At 43.1% G+C, this 20,271-nt stretch overlaps 2 protein-coding genes across 2 annotated transcripts; one reads left to right on the top strand and one right to left on the bottom strand.

The window, feature by feature from the left end:
* The first annotated feature begins 5,648 nt into the window (after positions 1-5,648).
* atp5f1b (ATP synthase F1 subunit beta) lies at positions 5,649-9,426 on the top strand. Its single transcript, XM_076723110.1, has 10 exons — positions 5,649-5,806; positions 6,691-6,864; positions 6,952-7,126; positions 7,326-7,447; positions 7,541-7,725; positions 7,818-7,976; positions 8,106-8,228; positions 8,362-8,574; positions 8,659-8,860; positions 8,977-9,426. The coding sequence occupies exons 1-10, from the start codon at positions 5,704-5,706 to the stop codon at positions 9,072-9,074; spliced, it is 1,554 nt and encodes a 517-aa protein (XP_076579225.1). The 5' UTR covers positions 5,649-5,703; the 3' UTR covers positions 9,075-9,426.
* A 3,568-nt stretch (positions 9,427-12,994) lies between these two features.
* Positions 12,995-16,187, bottom strand: LOC143316066 (retinol dehydrogenase 7-like). Its single transcript, XM_076723779.1, has 5 exons — positions 16,168-16,187; positions 14,618-14,932; positions 13,756-14,014; positions 13,508-13,671; positions 12,995-13,423 (listed from the first exon to the last, which is right to left on the bottom strand). The coding sequence occupies exons 2-5, from the start codon at positions 14,928-14,930 to the stop codon at positions 13,200-13,202; spliced, it is 960 nt and encodes a 319-aa protein (XP_076579894.1). The 5' UTR covers positions 14,931-14,932; positions 16,168-16,187; the 3' UTR covers positions 12,995-13,199.
* Between the last annotated feature and the right edge of the window lie 4,084 nt (positions 16,188-20,271).

Raw genomic sequence — 20,271 nt, 5'->3', positions numbered from 1 at the left:
AAAGGAGAGATTTGTCATTCAGGGTTAGTTTGGCCCCATGTCCTGAGCATCCAATTGAGGGTCCTCTTCTGCTGGATAGTATAGTTGAGAGTCTGTAGCTCAAGTAGGCAACTTATAGTTAGAGCAGCAGCAGCAGCAGCAGCAGCAGCAGCAGCAGCGTGTTGGCAAAAGTTTGGACTATATTCTGGCTCTCATGAGACTCCAATTCAAGCTAAGCTCACAGTAAATGAAGGGAAGTCCAGCCCTTTTCTAAACTCACTCCCATTTTGGAGAGGGTGTGGGAGGGGTGGCTGGGGAGACAGAGCAAGGAGTGCATTACCCCTCTTTTTATTAGAGTGTCATTTTTACTTTGTTGGCCATGCTATTTAAAACAGGAAGAGAAAGAAAAGCCCCTGGGAGTAATAGCAATTTGTCATGCTCACTATCACAGCTGACTGAAGTCAAAACAGGGCTGCACACAGTCAACGTGCTGTGTGGTAGCTACCATCAAGCACATCAAGGTCATGTCCTTGGTAATATTTCTGAAGAAGAAAGACATTTAATGTGTTTTTTTAAGGCTGATTCTAACGTTTGACTCTTTAAATGAATATCTTACAGCATGTTTATGTTACTTTTGGAAAAAGAAATGACACAATCCTCCTCTTACAGATGAAAAGCTGAATTTGAGGTCTAGTTGCTGACAGCTTTTTTTGCTGCCTGCTGCAGCCTGAAACAGCACTAATAAAGCTGAGAGACTGAGCCAAAATAATAAAGCTGCAGGCTGTAAAACCTAAACAATGAGCTGAAGGATGCTGCGAGGGGAGCAGCAGAGTCGGGTGACAGCTCTCTGTGGTTCATCACTAAAGTGACCGCTTTCACATTAAACTGTTATCTATTATAGCTGTTTTAAGGTATGTTCAATTAATGTTTTCTCTAGTCGTGCCTCCAGAGGCCTCGCCCTCAGATTAAAAGCTGGAAAAGTTTTGATAGGTGATTTATACCTTGAGGCAACACAACTCGCAAGAGCAGTGTACCATGATTCACCTGTGAAAACACCCAGGGGATCATCTGTTATTCTTTCTCTTGGCACGATTTACTGTAAACATCGATTTTCAGGAGCCAGAAGGAATGAATTGGTACGAAGGGCAGTGCCACTGTCGCAGTTCCTTCATTCATGTTCAGATATCATCAAAATGGGCGACATGTACTTAATATGCATTTGTTATATATCCTCTGCACCCCAAATCTACATTCAAAGTCAGATTCTGTAGCTCTGGACATGAAAAGCTGTAACAGTACACCTCTTCTTCAGAAACAGTCCAGTTTTTATTGCAACCTGGTGCGTGTCCTTCTGGGCACCCAAGAAAAGTCTCATAACTCCTAAATCTTATTCTAATTCTCGCGTAGTCCTGGATCAGAGGAGCCTTAACATCCCACGAGACTGTCTGCGACGGTGACGGCTGGAACTGGAATCACATAACTCTGCAACAGGGATGACGGCACGTGTTTTTATTGCCTACCGTATGACTGAAAGGAAGGAAAGCTAAGCTGTCACTCAAGAATGCTCCCCCTGAAAGACGTACCTCCTTAAATCTGGTTCAGCTCCCGCTCCTTCGCGTGGAGAGCTCATTAAGCAAAGTGAGGATTTATGAGAATTTTAATATTGTGCCTTTGCAGTGAGAAACAGGAAGCTGACTTCACAGTTTAAAAAGGTACCGCTTTGGCTATTTAGCATGAATGAATCAAACTTTTATCGCTCAGACACTTATTTTGTTGCGTAACACACAATATATGGCAAAAGTAGGGCATAGCATCGCAACATGAAATGCCTAATACAAATGGAAAACTCGTCATGGTAAGCCAAAATAGGGCAGCTGCAAATTCACATGCTTGTTATAACAATTTCTTTTAAAAAGCATTTGGTTTCAAAGTTCTCATTTTCCTTACTTCTTTCACAGCAGGAATTCTGAAATAACGAGCCTCCACGTTCACCACGCTGCATTTTAAGTGTGCATTAATTCTGCCAAAAGGTTTTCTGAAGAAGACCCAACAGTGCATCCCAACTACACCGCAATTACGTGACATTCGTTCATTCAACGAGTACCTGGGAATAAATTAATAAAGACGGTCCTATCTGAAAGAGCACAGTGACGCTCTGAGCAGATGCAGACACCAATTAAAGGCATCAATAAAAAGCAGGACATGGCATTTTTTATGTCATGCCACACAGTTTAATTTAATGAGCAAATGGTTTCCTTGGAAAAGGTGTGCGGCGTGAACAGAACGAGAGAGTCTTTCTTTTATGACACTGCGGAAGCCACCACTTAGCGCTGTGATATTCCCTACGCCTCCAGGTATCCTTCCTGTGACATTTGGCTTAACCACTGTTTTCACAAGATAATGCATGTTCCTTGAACATATAGTTACAGCACTGCGGAGAGCACTGAACACACACACCACTTGCTGTGCATTGTTAGTGGATGACTGGCAAATCATATGTGAGATTGTAAAATCAGAGCTACGAATCTGATATGTATGCCCCAACAAGCTTTGAAGGGATCCTTCCTGTGTAACTGTCACGCCGTTTGTTTGTTTTGTTTGTCTTTTGCACATAATCAGACTAAAAGTGTACAGCAAGGTGGCAGCTCTGTGATGCTGCACTGCACGCTAACGACAGCATGCTAACACCCTCACAATGGTAATATTAGCATGCTGGTGTTTAGCAGATCTAATGTTTGCCATGTTCAGTTTAGTGTGTTGGCATGCTAACATTTGCTAATTAGCTGGAAACATCAGCTTCAGCTCTGAGGCTGATGAACTTTTAGCCGGCATTTGGTCATAAACTAATAAGTTAAGGACTCATCAAAGTTATTACGAGGTGAACTGAGCGGGACATGAACGTCTTCACCAAACATCACGGTACTTCATCCAGTATTTGTCGAGAAACCTGACACAAACCCCGTCATCATAACGTCATCATGGTAACATGCAAACAATGACAACATGCTAACTTTCAGCTGGCGTATGTTGACCATGATCTTTGGCTGAAAGTTGGACAAAAGAAGCAATTTAAAAACATCAGTTTGACATTTTATAGATTAAATAATTGATTCATCGTGAAAATATTGCTCAGGTTAATCGGTATCGAAAATAATTGCTAGTTGCAGCCCTAATTCCCACATTGGAACAATAAAGGCATGTGCACTATTTTCTGCAAACAGTCCCACAATGCAATGGATCACATTTTATAGATGAGAAGTCCTGCAGTCCTACACCTGTTGGTGAGGTAAAATGATGATTAAGAGGTGTCTAGAATTCAATTTACTGCTCACAGTAAACTACTGAACATCTGTTATATGGAATGACTGAAGGAGGGAGTGGTTTAGGACAAAGGCGTCGTCTTAGTTTAGCATGTTAGCATGCTAACATTTACTCCTAAGCATTTAACACCACATTAAACGCAACATTGCCAAAGTTATTCCATATGAATGTTTGTAAAACATTTCATCAGGATCCCTGCAGTAAAACTGTGTTCATAATTCAGTTTGGACCAAAGTGCTGGGCTGACTGACAGACATTGCTCCACTGCCTGAAGCCAGGCTCCTAGCAAGGCTAAACAGACCAGGAAAAAGAACATTTACTGACACCAGTTCATCAGTGTGGCATTACAAGCTACTATCTGATTCAAATGCCCACCATAAGTGAATTCTGATCACCTCCGAGGTCTCAGATCTGTGGGTGGTCAAAGGTCACCGACTGTCAAACTGTCGGAAGTATGATGAAGGGGAAGCTTTGCAAAACCTGACAGTACACAGGTGCAGCGTTTCTTTGGAACGGGAGACGTTTGCAAGGGTTTGAATAAAGGTTATTGTTGTGGAGTTCACTCCATAGCGTAGGTCATCAGAGTTTTCCAATGGCAGATAAAGCAGACCTTTTTAAAATGGTAACCACATCACAATGGCATCTGCTGCACTGGATCCTGTCGAGGAACATGTCCGTTCCTGCATCACCTCGCCTCTCACACTGTCGTGAACTCATTCAGCCTGACTGCTGTAGCTACAGTAACTGCAACGCAAGCACAATCTTTCTAAACACTGAGGCGTAACACATGGAAACTTTCTGGGAAACGTTGGCAAGTGATCTCAGTGTTGCTCCCTCAACAATAATGCAACTTTTTTAAAAACAGAGATTTGACATTAAGTGACGTGTTGAGTGTTAACGACCTATGTCGACTCCTGTGTGTACCTGTAATAATCCAAGAACACAAACCACAAAAGCCTGCCAACACAAAGTACCCTCAGTCATCACTCATCAGGCTTTACTTTGGGGCATGCACGGGATGCTTAATTCAAATATGCAGTGTTTTCACAGACAAATACAGACTAGTAGAGCTGCAGAGAGTCAGATACTCATCTGTGTGGTAGGGGCAGTGATGCCAAGCCTTGTTCAGTCAGTTACATTAACAGCCAGCTCATCAGTAGTTCTGTTGAAATGCTGTGTTTGTGTTCAGCAAAATATTTTGTTGATTAAAAACAGCCCTAAGGACCAAAGAGTTGAATGTGTTGAAATGTAAAGACAGTTCTACCAGACAGCACGTGCTTTAAACTGAGGCTACGACACATGGATGATTTAAGCTATCCAAAATGAAACACTCACGCAGGCTCATGCAAACTTCTTGCACAAACCCATCCTCTGCACATGCTGTCTCTTTTGGTACAGCAGCGCCCTCTAGTGTAAACATGGTGGACTCACTTCTGCAGGCTTCCACTGCACATGAGCGCTGTTTCAGAGCTATCAACATTACCAAAGCCTCTCCAGAGTGCCAGTATACACACCACAACAAACTCTGGAACTGGCTCACCTAAATGGAATCCAGCCATCATTAACGTCATTAATTACACCTGTGCTTTTCCAACAATGGATTATTATTTAGCATTATGGTTGCATTATTGAGGTTTCAGCATACTGTAAAGTATATTCTCCTATCTTTGGGGCGCAGTAAATTCATTGTTTGTAACTTTCAACTGCAAACTTCTGTTAACCTACAAATGAGCTGGTCCCATAGCATAGCACTAAGCAAGGCAGTCGTTTCAATTTTAATAATGCATCATATTTTATACGGTGATCATAAGCTTTGTAATCTTTGAGCAAAAATGTAAATATTTCAGAAATATAAAATAGCATCAAGTTGAATACAACTACCTCAGGACTGTAAGTACAGTAGGGTACAGTAGTACAGGGGTGTCACCACCCAACACGTATGCTGATGATAATAATATTTTGAGTCCTCGAGTTTTCACTCAGCACACGCAACTTTTAACTGTGGACATTTTTGCAATTTCTCTGGAGAATGAGAGCTCTGCTCTAAGTGGACATGAACACATTTCAGGGGTGCAGCAGAAACATGGGACATTGTGTACAAATGGGACAGGAGGACACTAAGATGCTTAAACCATCTGCTCTGTTGTAGCTTTACATAAATTGATGCCTGTTTTAAATGATAACTTGTATTGTTTGTACCCTTTAGTTTGGACTGTTATTCAACAGTCACACTTACTGTGAAATAGGCCAACTCTGGAGGGCAGAATGTCAGCTGGACGTGCTTAACATCTACGCATGCTCAGACAGGGTTTTACCTTCTGCGCATGCGCATTTTGCCTCAACGGCCATTCATTATAAAGCCGCAACTTCCCCCGTCTCTTTCCACCTTCAGCCATTTTGACAATGTTGGGAGCTGTGGGACGCTGCTGCACCGGGGCTCTGCAGGCTCTCAAGCCTGGGGTCCAGCCCCTGAAGGCTCTTGTTGGATCCCCGGCCGTTCTTTCACGTGAGTCCCGCATGCTTGGTGCTTTTGTCGGAAATCGAACAAAGAAAAACCGCATTCACGCTCCTGTCAGAAGGGCAGGGGCAATGCTAACGCTAGCTGTTGCTAGCAACACGCTGGCTGCCCTGCCGGCGCCGTAGCAGGCCTTAACATTGAAATGTCAAAAATGAAATCTGCAGGCGCTATTCCTAAAAGTTAGACGTGTACACCTGTGCATACGTGCTCTTATTGACAGGAGTCATGCACCAGTAATTGAGTAGACTGTGTTTTTCTTGTGCTAGCAGCAATGACCTTTGAGTAATGACATGAGGCGGTTCAGAGGATGCTAAATTAGCATCGCAAGTTTCAGTGAAGTCCTAGTAGTAGCAAGATTGGACAGTCTGCAACGTCAAACCGTAGACATACCACATTCAGATAGCAACTGACAAAGTATGAAGATAGTGAGACATTATAAACGCACTTGCCATTGAATGTCCTGCGTCTGTCGTCAATAGTCGCAGCTTTAGCAAAGTTAGCTTAAAGTACGTTTCATTCATCCGTTTGTCCACGTTAACGGTATTTGGTCAGGGAAAAGGCTTGCTAGATTGTATGCTGAGTAAAATCCACAAATTATTCACCCAAGCACGCTGATTGTTTTGTTAGAGGCCGTCATTCGGTCGTTTCATGTGCGTTTTTAAAGCTAATTCGTAGTTCGGCCGACAGCTATGACTTGACATTGAGCCGGAGCGGCCAGACACGCAGTTGTCTGACTGCCCTCCGCGGTGCTTTTCAGCGGACAGGCTCATATTGTGGAGACAAATGAAAATCACCTACATAACAAGGTCACGATTGCAGCACACATGTATGACAGTGGGCTAAATGCACACACTGTCTGCGTTACTTTACAGGCAGAGACTATGTCGCACCTGCGGCCGCTGCTGCCACCGCCACCGGGCGTATTGTGGCTGTCATCGGTGCCGTCGTCGACGTCCAGTTCGATGAGGGCCTTCCTCCCATCCTCAACGCCCTGGAGGTCGCCGGCCGCGAAGCCAGACTAGTCCTGGAGGTGGCACAGCATCTTGGTGAGCAACCTTCCGTCCTGCATGAACAGAAAACATTAAATACATGCTAAAGACAGTAAATTAAAATCATGTTTGTCATGTGCTCAGGGGAGAACACAGTGCGTACCATTGCTATGGACGGCACTGAAGGTCTGGTCCGTGGACAGAAAGTTCTGGACACTGGTGCCCCCATCAGAATCCCAGTGGGTCCTGAGACCCTGGGCAGGATCATGAATGTCATCGGCGAGCCCATCGATGAGAGGGGTCCCATCTCCACCAAGCAGTGAGTTCTCTTTGAAAACAGCATCATAGTTATTAAATGTCATAATTTTTACAACAAGTAAAATGTCTCACAGAATGAGACATTAAAGTGACCCTGGCATATATACACAGAGGTTAAGGAGCCTGGCTTTAAATGCCTATTTGTCTGTAAAAGAGTTTTACACTTTAGTTCATAATTATGTTTCTCCCCCCTCCCACAGGACTGCACCCATCCACGCTGAGGCCCCTGAATTCACTGACATGAGTGTGGAGCAGGAGATTCTCGTGACTGGCATCAAGGTGGTGGACCTGCTGGCCCCCTACGCCAAGGGAGGAAAGATCGGTAAGTGTTAACATGCACATGTTTGCATTATGGTCTTTTTGAAGCCAGTTTGGGAGTAAGCCGAAACTAATCCGACGTTTCTCATGGTCACAGGTCTGTTCGGTGGTGCTGGTGTCGGCAAGACCGTATTGATCATGGAGCTGATCAACAATGTGGCCAAGGCCCATGGTGGTTACTCTGTGTTTGCTGGTGTGGGAGAGCGTACCCGTGAGGGAAACGACTTGTACCATGAAATGATTGAGTCCGGTGTCATCAACCTGAAGGACACCACCTCCAAGGTGAGGTTTTTTGCAGGCTTCCAGAGGAGACTGAAATTGTGGTATAGTAGCCAAAAAACAAATCGACAGCTTACAATTCTTGTCCCTGCTAGGTGGCGCTGGTGTACGGACAGATGAACGAGCCCCCCGGTGCCCGTGCCAGAGTGGCTCTGACAGGACTGACCGTAGCAGAGTACTTCCGTGACCAGGAGGGTCAGGATGTGCTGCTCTTCATTGACAACATCTTCCGCTTCACACAGGCTGGCTCTGAGGTGTGTGAAATAACCGTCATGTTTGTAGAAATGTCACAAGATGAATTTATAAAACAGTTTAATTCAGTTTTAAATTTCACTGTTGAATGGAAGGCTTGATACTGACTTAAGTCGTCGCTTCCTTCTCAGGTGTCTGCCCTGCTGGGTCGTATCCCCTCTGCTGTGGGTTACCAGCCCACCCTGGCCACTGACATGGGTACCATGCAGGAGAGAATCACCACCACAAAGAAGGGTTCAATCACATCTGTGCAGGTAAACAGGCCATAAAGGAGGATAACTGACGAGCTGCAGCGTGCCAGTGCACATTCAGCCATCATTGTATTAGCTAAAACCACCTTTTAAAAAGTAAGTTTAAGATTGATGAGGTCTCAATTCTTTCCACCAGGCCATCTATGTGCCCGCTGATGATTTGACTGACCCTGCCCCCGCCACCACCTTCGCTCACTTGGATGCCACCACTGTGTTGTCCCGTGCCATCGCTGAGCTCGGTATCTACCCCGCTGTCGACCCTCTGGACTCAACCTCCCGTATCATGGACCCCAACATTGTCGGAGCTGAGCACTACGATGTTGCCCGTGGTGTGCAGAAAATCCTTCAGGTCTGTACTTTCTGAAACCTATTTTTGATTTGATGGGGCTAACAAAACATTTACCAGGTTAACCAGTTTACCTTCCTCCTGTAGGACTACAAATCTCTGCAGGATATCATTGCCATCCTGGGTATGGATGAGCTGTCTGAGGAGGACAAACTGACTGTGGCCCGTGCCCGCAAGATCCAGCGTTTCCTGTCCCAGCCCTTCCAGGTGGCCGAGGTCTTCACTGGCCATTTGGGCAAGCTGGTGCCCCTCAAGGAAACCATCAAGGGCTTCAAGAGCATCCTTGGTGGTAAGTGGATCAGTGATGTGACTTGAAGTAGTTTTATTTTTTTGACGATGTGCCTTGCTACTTCTTCAGCTATATTTTTGGCACTAATGTTGCCTTTTGTACCTGTTTCCCCACAGGTGAGTACGACGCTCTGCCCGAGCAGGCCTTCTACATGGTCGGCCCCATCGAGGAAGTCGTTCAGAAGGCAGAGAAGCTGGCTGAGGAGCACTCATAAACATCCAAACTGTTGTGGGGAGGAGAAAACAAGAGAGGGGTCCTTTTGGTTAGGAGCACTTGGTTTGTAAAACATGTCAAAATATACCTGTCCTGTCATCCTGAAAGAAAGTTCTATTTAATGTTTCCAATGGAAGATGGAATAAAACACTGTCTTTACACAAAACAGCTTGTCACCTGTATATTTCCGACATGCTTTCATAGTTGTAGTTGAGTCTTGTTCTTAATGGGGGATTACATGAAAATGCTGTCCTCATCCGCTCTGACCACACGGTGGCAGTCTTGAGCCATGCTAAGCTATCTGAACTGTGTTGCAGCTTGTTGCGTGCTGAAATAAAACGGTGGACTAACAACTGCACGAGTGTTTGTCTCAACTTTGAGGGTGACACACTTTTGAGCTCATTTGCACCAAACAGTCATTTCTGTTGTGGCCTAAATCACAGAAGCAACAGTAAAATGTAATTGGAATGACCACATGCAGCTTTTATGATCAACACTGGAGGAAGTCCGTGCTGGGAGAAGACCTGCAGACATAATGGGGGACAAAGCAAGCATAAAATGACTTTCTGTGCAAGTTCTATAGGCTTCAAGTTACATTTTAAATACAACTGAATGCAAATTTATACCTGTTTCATGGTCATATCGAGCCCAAACATGACGGGAACCAACAGGAACACAAAGGCCTTTGATCATTTTAGAAAAATTTGTATAGCACATTTTTCATACAGGATTTGCACCAATGATTCTTATATTTTTAAAATAACTCCATCAGATCTCATGATAATCTCCTGCTTCGGCGTCTCAAGGGGACACGGCCTTCTCACTGTGGAGCGCCTGATAATCGACTAAAGTAAAATACTTCTTGACCTGAGCGGGAATAACCCTTTCATGACTAATGATTATATGAAAATATTACTGTAGTACAAGTACTAATACTGTGTTTGTGGTAGTCAACAGTTAAATTATGGTGGCATCAGGTTGGTCAAGGTGATCTGTGCTTCACACACGATGGCCACATCAAAATTTCTTTTTAATACAACGAAGAAGAAGACAGTTTGCATGGAGGCCAAGAGCAGCCGGCAGTGTTTGACAACTATCATCTGTTACTGTCAGAACTGACTTGTTGTATTTGGTGGTAACTATATTCTGGGATGCAGGTGAATGGAGATATATTGACTTAGGTGAGATCTTAAATTGAGTAATGCAAGTGTTTTAAACTGCAGTTATCAGTGTTTTCTTGCACTGGCAATCGGAGACTTTTGGTGACAAGATTTTGTTTGGCAGAGCATCAAGTCAACAAACAAACAGAAAAAAAAAAAACAATATTTTCCACTTCATATGAACAGCTGCTTCACAAATCCCAAGCAATCTGGAACAAAAGTGACTCAAGATTGAACTCATGTGTGACTGCCTTTTAAAGCCTTCTCCAATCAGACGAGTATCCTGGAGATATTATGGCCACTGTTGAAACGGTTACCATGATGATGGGCGTCGAGATGAGCACAAGAAACGCAGCCATGACCCTGATCAGGATTGTGGCGGGAGATGCAGTCCTGACCTCCTCTCTGGCAGCTTCACTGAGAATTAATTATTCACATAGGGACAAAATGTCTTATATTAAATATTTCAAAAACAAACATACATTTCCCTCTGTTTTCAAAGTCGGCTTAAATATACTCTGTTCCTTTAAGGGTAAGTTTTTAAGAAAAATGTCCATGACTCAATAAACAAACTCTCCAAAATTGAAATATACTGAAAATAGTAGCCTCAACATGCTAAAAACACAGCGTGTTTAGCCTCTGTGCTAGCCTTGCGCGGACGCAGTTTGGCTAGCTTAGCTAGCTAACAAGTGAACAAATTAAGAATTTAAACATCGAAATAACGCTTCTAAAACACTCAACATTTCGGCAGCAGCTTGACAAAACAACTCAGCAAACATAATTCAACGTTTGAGAGCATAAATACTCCTTTCGTACTTGGGAAAAGGGAAGGTACTAGTGAAGACGCTCGGAAACGACGCTTCCTCTCCGGCAGTTTCGTTGAGAACGAGGCACGAGCCGACAGCTCCCCCTTCCGCTCTCTGCAGGCATAGCTAATCAATCACAAGCATCTCTTTCAAAAAACGCTCAACAGGTAGATCAAAGATCAACTCTCATGGCAATAAGTATTATTTAAACTTTTTACAGATTGAACAAGCTGAGAAAAAAGTTTGTTTTGTTTTGTTTTGTTTTGTTTTGTTTTTTTCTGTTTTGTTTTGAACAGGCCTATGTCTCTAAGTATTGACCAGTTTCAGGGATCATGGCTGGACACCAAAGAAAGCGATTCCCATGAATCTATTGATGCAAACCATTTCACAATATAATCACAGCATGAGAGACAATACGAAGCAAGAGCAGACAAACAACCACATTTAAAATTAACGCTAGATTGAGGCAACTCACCGATGACGTCTCTCAGCGATCCACAGTTCAATTACGGTCTGGTCACCTCTAAACTTTGGTCTGGCTGTCATGAGCTCAGTAACTCACACACACTTTGATCTGGAGAAGGAACACACCATTCATCTGCACATGAGCTGAAATTATGCTTTCCATCATTTCTCCTGTCAAAACATGAGCTGCTCCTCCACTGATTGGCTGTTACCTTGTTTCACATCAGTGTCAGCTGAATGCAGACAGCAGTGTGAGGCAGAGCTGCTGTAGTTCTACTATCAGTCCACCAGATGGCGCCATAAAGCTGCAATGAAGTGAGGCGCAGCCAGTACACACTTTAAGCATGCAGGTCTGTTTACATTCACTGATACTGTTGAATTAAACAGGAAGCTTTGGTTTCTTTAATGTTCAGTAAATTCTACATCACTGGAAGTTTCTTTATGCCTGAATGATTGTTGATATTAACAAGGCCGTCCGAGTGTGCATGATGCAAAAGTGTCAGCCATTTGTGAATTTCTGAATTATTCTGTTATGTTGACAACAGTACCATTACCTTTGCGTTGCCCTCATTCCCACAGTCTCAAGTTTTGCACTGTAACTTGCATATTACACTGATGTTGCACATTGTTCATGTTTTTGTGTGTATATATAATAATAGTAATAATACTAAAAACTTTATTTGTATAGCAGTGAGGGCAGTGAGGGCTTTGCATAAAAAGACAGATAAAAACATGAATGTTATAAAAGATGATAAAAAGGATGAAAATAAAAATAAAAGGCAATGCAGAAAACCACATAATCAAATACAGAGTAGAATGAGGATGGAAAAAGGATGAAGCATCAAGCGCACAATCATGAGGCAAAGCACAAACGTTTCACACCTGTATCAGGAAGTCAAAGCTGGTTGGAGGCTAAAGTGAAGAGAGAGTTTAGGTCGTAGTCGATAGTTTGTTCCAGAGCATCGGGGCGTAATGGACAAAGGCTGCAAACACAATTTAATTTGGCTGTTGCTGGAAACCTCCAATAAACCATCAGCAGATGATCGCATTGAACAGCATTTCTCTTTGGTTTTAGAACTGACTAGTAGGAATTATTGCTCATCCATTTATTTATTGAAAATTTTGTGATGGAGTCTATAGCTGTAGTATCATTTGGTTCAGCACAGATGTATAGTTGTGTATCATCTGCGTAACTTTGCTTCAAGCCCCTAAAAGGCTATCAAGTATCAGCAACCTGTGAGGGAGGCTCATGAGGGAACACTGTCTTACTGGGTTCAAGGCCAAGGTTATAGTATATCAACATTTTCCTCTACGAGCAGTAGAAACCAGTATAGTCCCGCTTCATACATACTCCATATCAAGTCTGAATCAGGCTGCTCTTTTACTACTCTTTAACCTTTCATCCCAAGCTATCATCAAGGCTGAACACATCAGTCTGTCGATAAGGTATAAGATAAGTTCCCCTGCATGTCAGAAAAGCAAGTCTATAGAAAATAAACAGAAGGGAGACAGACAAAGACCTTCTTTAAATTGTGTTGTTTATGTCACAGAAGTACTCCATGATTGCCTTCAAGCTCAATAAAGGTTACAGAAAAGTGCATGTGAATAAGGCTTCAGTCGGGATGACAGTGATTTCACTGGTGAGCTGATACTGTTTGCATAAAATCTGCACAAATGGACAAGAACAAGCACGATTTATTGCTTCTGCCTGGCAACAGGAATGGCTTCTTTGGCCACGATGTAGTCAGAGATGCAGGTTGGCATGTAGGACAGCGGCAGCCAGAAGAACTTGGCGTCCCAGCCGGGGGAGTAGCGGGTGCGGGGCCGGACGGCGGACACAGCGTGCTCCATGCAACTGACCACCTTCATCAGATCTCCATCACTCATCTTGGCAATTTTGTCTGAAATCATATCCAGCGCTAGGAGGCAAAGTGAGGGGAATAAATAAATAGATGAACTGAAGACAAACATATAAATGAAGGAAAAAGAGGATCCAAACTTACCCCTTTGTAGATACTCAGGTCCATAGTCATCTTTGACCTCCTGGGGAAGTCTTTCCCACAGCATCTTGACATTTTTGCAGAGGACAGCAACGTCAGTCACGGCTGTTTTGAAGAAGCCTGGCTCAATGCAGAGGACTTTGACACCGAAGGGCGCCATATTTAACCTGAGCAAAATACTTCATTTCAGTGCTTGAGATAAAAATGTTGACATTCTCCCAAATAATTGATGGCGTCAGTTAATGTTTCACCTGAGACTGTCATTGAAGGCCTCCACGCCGTACTTGGAGAGAGGGTACGGGCCTCCTGTGACACTGATCCTCCCAAACACACTGGCCACGTTGACCACCCTTCCGCAGGCCTTCTTAATTAGCGGCAGGACGCTCAGGGTCACCGCGATCACCCCATTCAGGTTCACGTCCAGCATGGACTTGTAATCATCGATGGTCAGCCAATCACACGGGGCAGAGGGCACTGACACACCTGCGTTGTTCACTACAGCCCATAAGCCTTTAGGAGTCACAGGAGGATGCCCAGTCAATAAAATCAGTTTCAACACTTTGAACTTTTCACCTGCGCGACAAGCTTCAGGAGAGGACGAGCAAAGCATGCGCTGAACACAGGGCAGACGAGGCGAATGAGTAATGAGCTGGCTGCTTGCTGCTATCAGTGTGTGCTGGATAAATGTTTGACATGTGTGATTTTTGGATTGGGGACACAGCAGTGTTTTACAGAGCCAAACAATAAAAGGCAAACACTTTGACTGGTTATTTAACCAGAGCAAACAGATGACGGTTAATTATATCTCCAGCAGCGCCGTCAAACTCCCACTGAAAGAAAATCAGTCGTTCCAACCTTAAACGGAAGAAAGACTTAAGAAACCAGACTCTACATGTGAGGCACAGTATTATTCACTGAGTTACACGCTAACGTCAGCAAGCTAGCATGCTCAGAATGACATTCCTAACATGCTAATGCCATGTTCAAAATCTTATTTTAGCTTATTGGCTTCAGCTAACATGTGCAAACAGGCATAACACATAAAGCATTTAATAAATGTCATGCAACAGTTGTTGAGATATTTCAGTGTGGACAACCAAACACACAACTCACCGCGCTCCCCCACCTTGTCCTTGATCATCGCTGCAACTTTGCTAACGCTGTCCTTGGAGCGAACATCCAGGTGAACTGTGGTCAGGTTGCTGGAGCAGGACTTCTTCAGATCCTCTTCTCCCTTCTCGGTGAAACACGAGGCGATCACTCTGAAGCCCTGTTTGTCAAGATGATGGGCCAAGAGGTTGCCGAAGCCAGAGTCGCAGCCTGTGATGTACACATACTTGCTGCCCTTGTCGGAGACCCTGGGCAGCTCCCTGACCCAGCGGTACAGGTAGTAGAAGACCACCAGGCCCAGGAGGAACAGGTACATGACTACAAGGACAAAGAGGACAAGCTGTAATCACTTCTCGCCACACTGAGCTGAGAAAACCAGGATGACGCAACACAATGTTATGCAAGAATTTGACTTGAGCACTGGTGGACTGTCAATATGGACACGTCTTTTACATGAGTATTGCACTTGAGTATTGAGGCACTCACTACTCTATTCTCCTACTCCCACTACTACCTGTAGTGGTTCTGCAGACCAACGTGTCCACTGAACGCACACTGTGGGTTCACAGTGCAGTAAATCAAACTCAGACGAGTCAGGGTGTGAGCGAGCCACTGCCAAATCAGAAGCAAATCACTCATTCAACATGATTACAGCGACATAGATAAGACTGATTACAAAGCACACCTGCCCAGCTCCAACACACTGAGTACACATAGGTAATAAATATCAATAGACCGCTGAGTGATGTACATCTGCTGCTGCACTGAACACCGGCCTGCAGCTGGCTTACAACAGGGTTACTGTGTCGCCCAAATGGGATAATAAGCACTTTATTCAGCCCCTGTGAGGTGGAAAAGTGCATTAATGGCTTGCTTTTGTCTAATCTGATATTCAGATGACTGGTTAAATCTATGTGTACAATAAGCTGATAAATAATAATCACATCGAGACATGCTGACTATGAGGAGGTGAAGATGAAGAGCATCAGACGAGGGCGAGCACAGTGTGTCACAAACAGAAATGAAACCAGGGCTGGTCAGAAAACTATCACTTGAGCCCTTCGTCGACGTTGGGACGGGAAGATTTTCAGTCAGGATTTTACTCCTGCTGCAGAAAAATGAAAGAAAAAGTGAAGTCTGATTGAACTCATTTTGTCTCCTTTGATTTCATGTTGGAAAGCCAGCCTGACTGGAGCCTTTTGGCAGAGCACCATGTCTCACACATCTTACACTCCTTTGACTCTGAAATAACTTGAAAATGGTGCAACAGCAGGTGAAAATCCAGACATTTCTGCCTCGACTGTTCCAAGCTCCTCACAGCGCCTCTGCCACATTACACAACTCGCTCATGAAGTCAAAGTTCAGTAACCTGAGGTTCCTTTCTCTGAGGAGCAGATCCACATGTTGCTCAGAGGTCCTTTATGGATGTCTGTGTGGACAGAAACTCCCCCAAACTAACTCACTGTTCTTCTATCTGTCACTAAAGGTCCTAGCTATAATCAATAAAACCAAATCAAACAGAGGCTGATCATGAACATGAATTCTCCTCTTACCTGGCGTGCAGAGGTCTTTGTGGACTGCTTCAGTGTGCTCAGCTTCCCGCCTGGAAGGTAAGGAAAACACCCCCATCCAGGAATAGGAGGAGTAGGAGGTGCATGATCAGAAGTGAGCAACAGGCGCCCCCTGTTGGCAGGAGGAGTCACAGCTGCAGCCACAGGCCTGCAGCCTGACCGACGTGGAAAATCAATCAATAAAACTATAAATAAAAATCTCTGTCAGACTGATTGACAGATTATATTAAGTTATATCAAATTGATATTCTGAGACAAACACTGTCACTTTTGCCTTGTAATACTCTTATATTCTCTATACTTTTACTTGTACTCTTATTTAGCCTCATACCTCTCATTATTTATTCTTTAATTTCTCTATTTATTGATTTTTGTGCTTCTACAACGAATAAATTGGATCAATGTGGGCGTATCTTATGTCATTGTATCTTATCTCTATTTATTTATTTCCTCATTTCTTTATGTATTTCTTCCTCCTTTATGATAATGAGGGAGGGATTCATGCATTCATTGTGGTCCCTCCTGGCTCTCATTGGCTGATCAGTCTGGGTTAACTGTTATCTACTCTCTGATTAGATCCACAGACAGGGGTGGCTGAATGGTATAATAAAGCATATATATGAATACATAAGACTCAAGTACAGACTGATGTGTTGATTATTGGTGTGAACTCCTTCATCTGACATTTTTGTCTTAATTCAGTTGCTACAGTTGTCAAGACGCCATCTGTGCATGCTGGCATGGAGCTCCTGATCTCTGATAAACATTATAGATAATAAGAGGAAACGACCTTTTGTTTTCTCCCGATGACGGTTTGATTATCTCGTTTTCTTGAGAAACTGGCTTTTTTCTGAAGATAACAAGATAAATTAACTCGTTATCGCAAGAAAACAGGCTTTGTTTTTTGCAAGATAATGAAACAATTAACTTGTGATCTCAAGATAATGGCATTAAAAAAATAAAAATAACGGCAAACACAGCTGTTCTCTATGGAAGCTCTGAGAGGCAAGTGAGGAAAAAAATGTGTGTTTTTGGCTTAAAATAAGTTTTGGCAGGTTATTTTTTTTGGTTTTGTCAGGATCATTTTTCCACTTTGTTGTTGTAGTGCTCATTTAGGCCACATGAGGCTGAAGTACACCAGTATTTAGGACTAAAGGCTGTAGCATGAACAAAACCAGGTACTTGAACGCACCTTCAGAGGCCTCATAACATGACAACTGTCAGTTTCTTTGTTTTTAAAAAATATATTCAGCATTATATGACCTCACCTTGAGATGTAATGCTCCTGTCTATTTGAATTTGATCATGTATTCATCCATTTTTAGTCCCTAGCGAGCAGAAGAACAAGCTTGACCACAAACCTGACACACAGCATCACCTTATATAGTGGTTAGGCTAGCATGGTGTTAGCAAACTACAGACTACTTACACTTCCAGCAGATAAGGAGCAACACTTCAGTTATATACACAGTGGAGTTGCGTTTCTGGCCCCCTGATGAAATTCAAGTCCAATATTCACTGACTGTTTAGCTTTTGTTTGCCCTCCACCAGCTCTTGGAGACATATTAGCTCTTTAGCTTGTTAGCTGTTTGAGCAGAACAGAAGCTAGCTGCTAGCGATGGTCTGTCTGTAGAGGTGCTGGGTTGACTTTCATTTCCTTTCACATCTTCAGAGTTAAAGTTGGGCCTCTTCTTGCCATTCAGTGACAGCTACTATCACTGACTGCTGTCAGACATTTGCATAAATCCCTGAACAGGCTGTGAACCCTGAAGTTAGCACGAGCAATGCTAATAGAAAAGGGAAAACAAGCTGCTACCTATTAGCTCTCATTATCTCAGTGTTTGCGTCGAATCAGATTTAAGAGGATACATGCTGTTAAATTCCCTCTCTCCTGCTCAGTGATTGTTGTGTTTCCTGTTTTGTTCAATACATTTTAAAAATATATTCCCTCTGTTAATGAAGGTCATAGTTTTTTTTTTTTTTTTTTTTGGGGGGGGGGGGGGGGTTTACACTTTACAGTCAATAAAAATGTCCCCACCTCATCTGTCTTAGTGTGTCAACGGTCACCTGAAGCTTTGCACACTTTCTACCACAAGGTGACAGCAGTGTTACTTGGTGTTTCCTTTCCTGTTGTCCAGGTGCTGCCTTCAAGTGCCCTTTGAAGAGTTCTCATGTACATGCTGCAGGCCTGTATTTGATGTTCTAGAAGAAAACAGAGCATAGAAATACACAACATTACACTCCACAGTGCTGCTCAATAAAATAAAGCAACAAAATACACAGACACACAATTTACAGTCAGCTGTTGATGCAGCTTTACAAACTGTAACTGTAAACATGGAAAATTAGGACCTTTAAAGCTGCATTTGACACTATCAGGGATCATGTGCATTCAGTGTATAATATCAATATTTCTTGATTGTAGTCAACACAGCTCTCTTTAGGTTGGCTTAACACAACATTCATGCGTCGTAACAATTCAAAATAAACTTTCTTGAAATGGTGCTTTCTGAAAACACAGAATGAGCTTTTAGTGCGTGACAATAAGACAAATCAAAGCTGTTTTTAAAAGGCTGTTTTTCTCTTACAGTTAGTCTCATTCTGAACTTTTCAGACGGTAAAATGAGGGTTCATAAATCACCAGTTCTTAAGTCGTGTCATATTATCATGTCCTCCCCTGGAGAAACCTTGCATCTTGGATATATGTTCACCATCTTTCTCTCTGTAGTTTCCTGACAGCATTTGAAGGCAGCGGTGAGTGACCGACGGCACACGACCACCAGCGAGCAATCAATTGTTTTCATTTGTAAGCACGCAGTCACAATCAGTCACCTTCATCACAGTAAAGACAGCCAGCAGTACACTCTCACACACAGCTGAAGGCTCTGATTTATAAATGAAAATTAAGCATTTTGTACGAGTCTCAAATGATTAATATCTAAAATATGGGCCTATTGTACTCTTGTTTTTTTACTTTAATGATATAAACAAACCGACAGCAGAAAACATTCATATTAGATTTAGTTGTGCTTCACATTTTGGACTTCCAAGAGGAACATTCAGTCCAAACAAACTGCACACAGGCGGGAAATCTGCACCCTAATTTCATTTTTAATCACCTGTCAGCACGCAGCAGACAAGAGAATGAACCGAGATGTCTCTTAGGGTTAACAAACACTCAGCTGACACTTTTAATTTATCCCTAAGATTACAATCAACCGTCGCTTTGCCTGTTTTGGGTGTGTGTTCATCTGAATTTGTAGTATGTTGCTCGGCAGTATGAAAATCCTCTAGTTGTTGCATTCAAGATGAAAAAAGAAGTATGTGCAACATGAAGCTGACCAGGAAGTCGAGTTGGAGGAGGGCAACGACCTCGAGTACACAATGAATGTCAACACACACTTTATATTGGCAATTGCCGCCAAATAAGCCTTCTGACGAGGAGAATTCACTCATTTGAAGAACAAAAACAGCACTTAAATCTATAAAACATGAAGCTCAATTGGGGTTTATGTCCAGTAGACACATTCATTACAACACGAGACAAGTTTTAGAAGAGTTTTTTCTAATCTTCTCATATTTCTTTCAATGCTTTTGACACTTTTTGGCATAATTTTCCTTCTGGTTCACCCGGGACATTTGGCTTTGGACATTTCTTTTGCAGTGCAATGAAAACACAATAATAATCCCAACTGTAAGTGAATATATTAAATCAAGTGATCTGCAAATTGCAGGTAGAGCCATTGTTATTAGTCCACTGAAGCTGCAACAGCCTCGTTTTTAAAGGGCAGCTCTCAGCTTGCTTGAGTTACCAAAGTAATTGAAGAATTGTTCAACTAAAGCCGCACTCGTCGCTTAAGTCCTATTAATCCCTGCACAAATCAGGACCTTATGAAGCTTCAGGGCCCAACAAATCATTTCGAGCCTTGGAGACATAAGCCCTTTCTACAGTCCAAACACTCCAAACACCATTTGTCAGTGCTGAAACAGTTCGGGTTATGCTGCTTCTAGTTGATTAGTATTATGCGCCTGGCTGACAGGCAAGCTGGCGTAATAATCCAGTGTACCATAGCAGAGGCGTCAGCA

The sequence above is a fragment of the Chaetodon auriga genome, chromosome 23 (genome assembly GCF_051107435.1).
Source record: "Chaetodon auriga isolate fChaAug3 chromosome 23, fChaAug3.hap1, whole genome shotgun sequence".
Lineage (NCBI taxonomy): Eukaryota > Metazoa > Chordata > Actinopteri > Chaetodontiformes > Chaetodontidae > Chaetodon > Chaetodon auriga.
This window is presented reverse-complemented; position numbering and strand designations above follow the sequence as displayed.

Excerpts from the sequence above, each read along its gene's own strand:
- atp5f1b (XM_076723110.1), top strand. The coding sequence starts at position 5,704 with ATGTTGGGAGCTGTGGGACGCTGCTGCACCGGGGCTCTGCAGGCTCTC. Across the intron at positions 7,127-7,325 it reads GGTCCCATCTCCACCAAGCA|GACTGCACCCATCCACGCTG; the intron begins GTGAGTTCTCTT and ends CCCCTCCCACAG. Across the intron at positions 8,575-8,658 it reads GTGTGCAGAAAATCCTTCAG|GACTACAAATCTCTGCAGGA; the intron begins GTCTGTACTTTC and ends TTCCTCCTGTAG.
- LOC143316066 (XM_076723779.1), bottom strand. The coding sequence starts at position 14,930 with ATGTACCTGTTCCTCCTGGGCCTGGTGGTCTTCTACTACCTGTACCGC. Across the intron at positions 13,672-13,755 it reads GCCTTCAATGACAGTCTCAG|GTTAAATATGGCGCCCTTCG; the intron begins GTGAAACATTAA and ends TATTTTGCTCAG. Across the intron at positions 13,424-13,507 it reads ACCTGAGTATCTACAAAGGG|CGCTGGATATGATTTCAGAC; the intron begins GTAAGTTTGGAT and ends TTTGCCTCCTAG.